The 7,308-nt window shown below is 43.2% G+C and overlaps 1 protein-coding gene across 1 annotated transcript in view; it reads left to right on the plus strand.

Moving 5' to 3' along the window:
- The first annotated feature begins 533 nt into the window (after positions 1-533).
- Positions 534-7,308, plus strand: part of MRAP2 (melanocortin 2 receptor accessory protein 2) — a 12,033-nt gene continuing 5,258 nt past the window's right edge. Inside the window, exons 1-2 of the mRNA XM_010148983.1 lie at positions 534-660; positions 6,221-6,320. Coding sequence (XP_010147285.1) covers positions 534-660; positions 6,221-6,320 — 227 coding nt within the window. The remainder of the gene's footprint in view (positions 661-6,220; positions 6,321-7,308) is intronic.

The raw sequence follows: 7,308 nt of genomic DNA on the forward strand, positions 1-7,308 counted from the left end.
AGCATCAGTCCCTGAGGGGTACCACTGATAACCAGCTGGACTGTGAATGGATAATATAACCCTTTGAGCCTGGTAGTCTGGCCAGTTTTCCACCCAGACTTCCATAGCAGCATTCATCCTAAGATGCTGAGTCGAGTGGGCTTTGGTATTTACTATTTTTGAGCTATAAAAGTCATATCCAATCTGAGCAGCCTGGTTTTGATACTGTGTACGCTAGCAGGCATCTCTGTGAAGGTGAACATGGGTTCTCTTCCTTCCATGGAAGAGAAGCTCTGCATTGACTGGTGGTTGGCCAGCCAAGACCGTGGAAGGAATGGGAGGGGACACGATAGCCTTGTCTGAGGCAGGGATACTGGATTTTAGAGGAACAGGTGAGAGAGCCATTGTAAGTGTGAGTGGTTGCCCTTGGGAACGTGAGGAGGAAGAGAGTCCGTAAAGAAGAAAGGATTCTCTATAAAATCAACAAATGTGCTAGAAGTGTGTAGTCTCTAACACATTTTGTATCCACAGGTATAGATTTACTGAGGTGCACGATGTCTGCCCTGAGGCTGATTTCTAACAGGACCTCCCAGCAGGCTTTGTCAAACTCTGATTACACCTGGGAGTATGAGTACTATGAGTACGGACCAGTGTCGTTTGAAGGCCTGAAGGCTCATAAATGTAAGTTCACCAGAGACCTACTTCACTGCAGATGAGCTTCCCCACCTTAATGCTCCCGCTCTTCATTTGTACCTGATTATTGTACAAATCTCTCTCCTAATTTTTTTCGTTCTCAGCAGTTAGAGGTATTACTCTATTAGATTATTGTAATTGTTTATTGTGTCTTTTTGATGACTGCTTTTCTTGTGCATGAGAGAAGCGTGGATTTTTTTGTCTGTGGTAGAAATTTGTTAATACTGAGGAATACCAGACTATCAGGAACAGTTTATAACAGCAAATACAGCCTCTGCTGCTTCTGGTGACTGCTTGGTATGATCCTTATTGCTTTGTTCTTGGTCCTGCTCATGCTAAAAAGGCAGGGGTGGGCAGCCTTACTGCCTTTGTTTTTCTTCATAGAAAATAAATTTGAGGCTTTTTAAAAAGACTTAAAAGAAGAAACTTCTCCTTCTGAAAGAACTTTCATCACTGGGACTTTCCTCCCAGGAGGAGTGTGCTAAATTCAGCGTTCTGCTAATACTGGAGCTGTTTTACAGTAGAAGTAACAAGTGAAAGAGACAGGGACCAGAGAGGTGGGAAAATATAGGTAGGAAGTGATAGGAGATTTAGCTAAGACAAGCTAGTACAGCTGGACCAACATTTATCAGAAATCTAGACAATGGCCTTGGCTTTTATGAATTTATTTTTTTTAGGGGGAGGTGGGTGAGTGGGAACAAAACCAAAAGTAACAGAAACTGACTCAGAATTACTGGACGTGTTTTGCGAGCACCTCGCCAAAGAGAAACAAACCATCTTATTTCTTTGCTTCTGAGCTGGAATACACTGTGAGAAGGTTTGAGCCTCAGTCTTGAAAGCATTAGGGGAGGGTCCCCATCCAGTACTGGTTCAAGGTGGGTTACGTACTTTCTGCCTCGTGTATCATGGCGAGGATTCAGAGTGGGAAAGAGAAGTGCCTGCAGTAGCAAACAGCAGCCCTGAAAAGCTGATCTCCCTTGGCTGTGCAGTCAGGACATTTTGGGGAGACTCTGTAAGGGACAGAAGAAACTTTAAGTTATTAATGCTTTAAAAAGAGTTGGAGCAGAATTTGCTTTTTAGCCTGAATTATACTCCACTCTTTTTTATCACCCAAAAAAGTCTGCTGATTACTGTCTGTGCTTTTACAAATGTTAGGTACTTGAAAAATGTAGGTTAGCTTTTATCATGTTTCTAATTTATATTCCATTCTTCCACTTAATCAGAGGGCAAACCTGATTACAAAGATGATTAATTACAGAGATCAGCTGCAGTGTATGTTATGTGCCTTTTTTTTAGCTCGGTGTGTTAGTGTGTGATGGGAATAAAATATATAAATGATAGTTACCTCAGGATTGCAGAAGGTATGGCAGCAAAACACACCTTGGCCTGCAGTCAAAGGGATTGCTGTTGTTAGCTGTGGCAGCTCAGCCTCGCGGTCTGGCTGTGCTCTTTGTGGAGCAGGAGGGACCTGGACAACTTGCCAGCGAATGGGATAGAAGTAACAGTGGCTTTTCAGGTGGAATTTGGTGTACTCGTGAAAGAGGTTAATAGTAGTATCGAATCAGTGACCTGGGGGAGTCTCTTCTGGGTTGTTTGTGGTTTCTTTTAACTAATAGATTGGAATTGGCTCTGTTTACTTTGGTGTTACTCCATGCAGTCTCAGAGGAATGAGTTCAGTCTAATAAAGGAACAGTCTGTGGTGTGTGTGGGGTGACGTTTCCTGGTATGTTCTTGGTATGTTTCTCATTCTAGCTATTTCCAACTTGAGTTGGGACTGTCAAAGAATGTGGAGGCAATGTGGTCACACACTTACCTTCGCTGAAATCCTAAGCTGGAGAGAAAGGAGGAGAGGAGAGTACATGGGGGTTGTATAGGAGGCAGACCTTGAGTGCTGACAAAGAAGAGGTGTTAAAGAATGCCTGTAAATTACGTTGGAGAGCTTAAAGGAGAGTGGACTCCAGTTTAGGTGATGCAAGCTGGCAGTGACACTTAGCCAGCTGTAAAACATCACTGGCCATTCTTAAAATTAGAGGGGTGTGGGATTTATTTATTTGTGTGATACATGAGGTATTTCACATGAGAAGGCACTGTTTTCAACCATGAAAGATGAATTTAACGAGAAAGTTGGAGGCCACTTTCAGATTAATGTTGATTTAATTCATTATAGGCAAGGGGAAGTTCCTAATAATATAATGTGTATGCAAAGGAGTTCAGAAGCCTGGTTTCTGAAAACAGAGAAAAAAGTATACACAACAATACATTTAAAAAACCCCACAAATGTGGATGTGGGGAGAAGATGAGGTATTCAAATGCCAGAGTGACTTTTCAAATATATGACTGAAAAGAAGGAGGGGAAAAAAAAAGTCTGTTTTACAAGCAAAAAGTACATTCTGCCTGAGGAAAAAGGAAGACAGGAACTAGAAATCAGAAAATCCAGAAAAGCAGGCACCAGATGTGTTGTAAATTAAAGCTTTATACAGTAAATAGACAAAGACAGCCAGGAGATATCTGTGACTGGTGGAGATAAGAACAAAATCCTTGTTTTGTGCCTTAGTAACATTAGAGAGGGATGAAATAGGTAGGAATGGAGAGGGGGTGTGTCAGAACTGCTGCCACGATGTTATGGGTCTGTGTTAGGAAGGATACTGCAACTTGAGAAAGTCATGGGATACTTTGCCAATCTATTTGTAACTTGGGACAGCATTATAAACGTAGTCCCATGTATCATATTTTTTGATTAAATGTTGTGTTCTGTACTGTTTACTTTAAATATGTATTTAGACTTTAGTAGTTTTGGGTAACTTGTACTGAATTCGGCTTGTTCAGCCTGGAGAAGAGAAGGCTCCAGGGAGACCTTATAGCACCTTCCAGTACCTGAAGGCGCTACAAGGAAGCTGGGGGGGACTTTTTACAAGGGTCTGTAGTGACAGGACAAGGGGTAACGGGTACAAATTGAAAGGGGGGAGGTTTAGATTGGATATCAGGAAGAAGTTCTTCCTGGAGAGGGTGGTGAGGCACTGGAACAGGTTGCCCAGAGAAGCTGTGGATGCCCCATCCCTGGAAGTGTTCAAGGCCAGGCTGGATGAGGCTTTGAGCAACCTGGTCTAGTGGAAGGTGTCCCTGCCCATGGCAGGGGGGTTGGAACTAGATGGTCTTTAAGGTTCTTTCCAACCCAAACCATTCTGTGATCCTATGAAGGAAGTGAGACCTACATGAACTACTGAAGAGAACTCAGGCCATCTGCTTTGGTTTTAAACAAATCCAAAGAATGTAATTGATACAGCAGGGGGATGGAAGTGCATCAGGAGCCACAATAAAACAAGGAAGATGTAGGTTTAGACTCAGTAAACTTCAGAATTCTGTTGGGGGGGGCGGGGGAAACAGCAAACAAACCACAAGACAGGCTTGTTACTCGGCACACAATTCTGGCAGGTGCGATTTCTGTGGGGAGTATTAGTTTAGCAGAATCTCTATTTCTGCCCCTCCTTTATTTTTTTCTTAGTTGATGAGTTAAGTGTCGCAGATTGATCAGTATAATCTATGTGCATATTTTTTTTTTTTTAGACATTTTACTTGATTAGACTCAGCATTCTGGTTGTCAGTGCAGTTGCATGTCATTCAACTTGTCTGACTAATCAGAAAGAACTAGTAGTAAATGGTTATTGTAAATTTTGTAATGGGAGTATTTCTTTTTAGGTGAAACTTTCAGGTACTACAGAGCCTGGTAGGATGGTAGATAATCATGAGCTCTTGTGTATTAGTAAGGCCAAGCACAAGATGCATCTTGAACCGCTGAATACAGGCTATGATTATAGAATGATTCTGGAAATAATGTAGGGCTTGTAATGCGTAGGATTATGGAAATAAACTCGTGCTTCTTTTTGCTTGAAACATGGTGGTATTACAAACTTGCCCCTGCCCCCAGTCATGGATACCTATACTTGAACCACCCTCTGGTTATTTTACAAAGGGATGAGGGAGAGAGGGAGATGTGACAGAGGGGAGACGGAATAAACGCTGCAGTGGGACACTTGAAACTTAACCTCCTTAGCTTACCAAAAAAAAGGGCTTAAAGAGTGACTTGTGATACAAACTATTTTCACAGGGAGACAATCTCAAGTTGCAGGAGGCAAGTTGCAAGTTGCATTGATTCAAACAAGTGGTTTGAATTGATTTCCAGTTTCCAGATCTGCCTTTTAGCACAGAAGATATTTCACAGTGGGAGCGTGATTAATTGTTGGGGTCAAGCACCCAGAAAGATAGCAGATTGCTTGTTTTCTGGTGTCTTTAGCCCTGTAGGAGATCCAACAGGCTGGCTCAAGCTCTGTGCTGTTCCTGCTGCACTGGGTCAGACGTCACACAGCTTTACAGCTGGAGAGGCTCTGGGAGGCTCAGTGGTAGCTATGTAATGAGAGGATAAGTGTAGATAGGATACCTGTCCCGACCAAGACTGCCCTCATGCATATTTTTGTTGGTTTTTTTTTTAAACTTATACAGTGGAAATTTTGAATGCTTGCATTAAAAAACCCACCTAATTAATTGACAGGTGAAAGAGTACCTTTATACTGTGGATCCTGGACCAGGTCATATTTTGGGCTGGTGCTCTGCCAGCTTATCAACTGATTGCTGTCTGGAAATATGTTTGTCCCACTTGGATCTCCTTAATCAAGTTCCTGGAGGCTTTGAGCTTCCTTCAGGAGCAACTGTGGATCAATTTTGAAGTCGTAAGTGGACATAGATTTGTTCCAAGTAGGACTGACAATTTATCTGTTGGTCCATTGGCTACAAATGAGAACAGTAGGTACATTCTATGAACTCAGGCAAAAAGCCATGCTCTTCCCAACTGCTGCTATATTTAGCTGTTGCGTTGGTGTTTTCCTGTTAACTGGTGGTTTGGCTTTTTTGTCCAAATCCATTTTGCTCCTCTGACATTGCATTGCAGTTTTCTGTGTGCACGTTGGCAACTCAAAAAAATATTCAAAAAGTCTATGTAGGTTACTGATATTTGTTGAGGTGGCGAATAGTTTTATCTGTGGTTCTGGTTATTTCAGAACTCTCTATCTTACCACTGAAAGAAAGCTGAGTCTTCCTAAACTTGTGTCAAAGAAATCCCTCATAACCCAGGAACGTAATGATCTGGGGCACAAATCATTTAAAATACCAGGAGTCCAGTTCTACAGTGACAGAGGTTTTTGCTGAAAATCAAATAATCCTCTTCTCTGAGTTCTAGCACTAAAATTGTTTTCAAAGCAATGCTTGGAAAGGGCCAGGCATCACAAAAGGAGCTGATGTTATTTAACCAAGAAAATGCGGTGTTTTCCCTCTTTCAGCTTGTTTCTCGTTTGTCCAGACCTCGGTAAAATTTGGGCTAGAAATGACAGCTTTGATGGCAGCTTTCCGTTTAAAAATAACGATAAATCTGATTGACCTTCCTCTTTGCCACCCAGGAATAAGCTGCGAGGTCTTTCGGGGTTTGCAGCCGTGCCGCATGTTGCTGCGAGCGCAGGTGACATACTGATCATCTCGTTTTTTCTCTTTTTTCCACCAGATTCCATTGTGATTGGATTTTGGGTTGGTCTGGCAGTTTTTGTTATCTTCATGTTTTTTGTCCTGACCCTGTTGACGAAGACAGGAGCACCACATCAAGAGTGAGTCTGAAAAGTGGAATAACAGATCCAGCCTGCCAAGGGGCGTGTTTGTTCTGTTGTGCTCCCCAAACAAGCAGGGACGGGGCTGGCGTTGTGCTGCCTCCACACCACTTTGTTCTACTCCGCCCTTATGAAAGGGTGCTGTCTGTCCTTTGTTCCCAGTGCTTCTAGGAGACCAGTTGTGTAGCAGCATTGCTTGTGTGTTCCCTATTTAGCAGGTAGTCAGTAGGCGCGTGGTAGAAGGGAAGAGCTGCGTGTGTGTGTTTTCATGCTAACACAAAGTTGGTGGGTAGGCGGCCCAGCTGGTGGCTTTGGGTTACTGTGCAGCTTTCCAGTGCCTGAAGTGGCTACAAGGAAGCTGGGGGGGGCTTTTTACAAGGGCCGGTAGTGACAGGACAAGGGGTAACGGGTTTAAATGGAAAGTGGGGAGGTTTAGATTAGATATCTGGAAGAAGTTCTTCCTGGAGAGGGTGGTGAGGCACTGGAATAGGTTGCCCAGAGAAGCTGTGGATGCCCCATCCCTGGAAGTGTTCAAGGCCAGGCTGGATGAGGCTTTGAGCAACCTGGTCTAGTGGAAGGTGTCCCTGCCCATGGCAGGGGGGTTGGAACTAGATGGTCTTTAAGGTCCCTTTCAACCCAAACCATTCTGTGACACTGTGCTGCAAATAACTGGGGTCATTCTATGTAGGCTCACATTATGATGGAGTAAAACAGAGAAATATGAATATTGACAGAGGATATACAAATAAAATGCTGTGCAGATGTTAAATTAAGGAAGTTGAAGCCTGGAGGGTTTCCACATGCTTGTGTATCCAAGTCCAAAAAGTAGGTATTAGTAGTATTTACAAAATCGTCCCTTAACCTTATCGCTTCCTTGGTGTCAGAATGTCTTAGTTTCTGCTGAGAAATTCCAGCATATGCTGAAGTACGGATCAGTCCACATTTGTTTAACACCGGAGTCCCCTGAAAGCCTTTTCCCCCCCCCCCG

Source organism: Eurypyga helias, unplaced genomic scaffold (genome assembly GCF_000690775.1).
Source record: "Eurypyga helias isolate BGI_N326 unplaced genomic scaffold, ASM69077v1 scaffold17383, whole genome shotgun sequence".
Taxonomy (NCBI): domain Eukaryota; kingdom Metazoa; phylum Chordata; class Aves; order Eurypygiformes; family Eurypygidae; genus Eurypyga; species Eurypyga helias.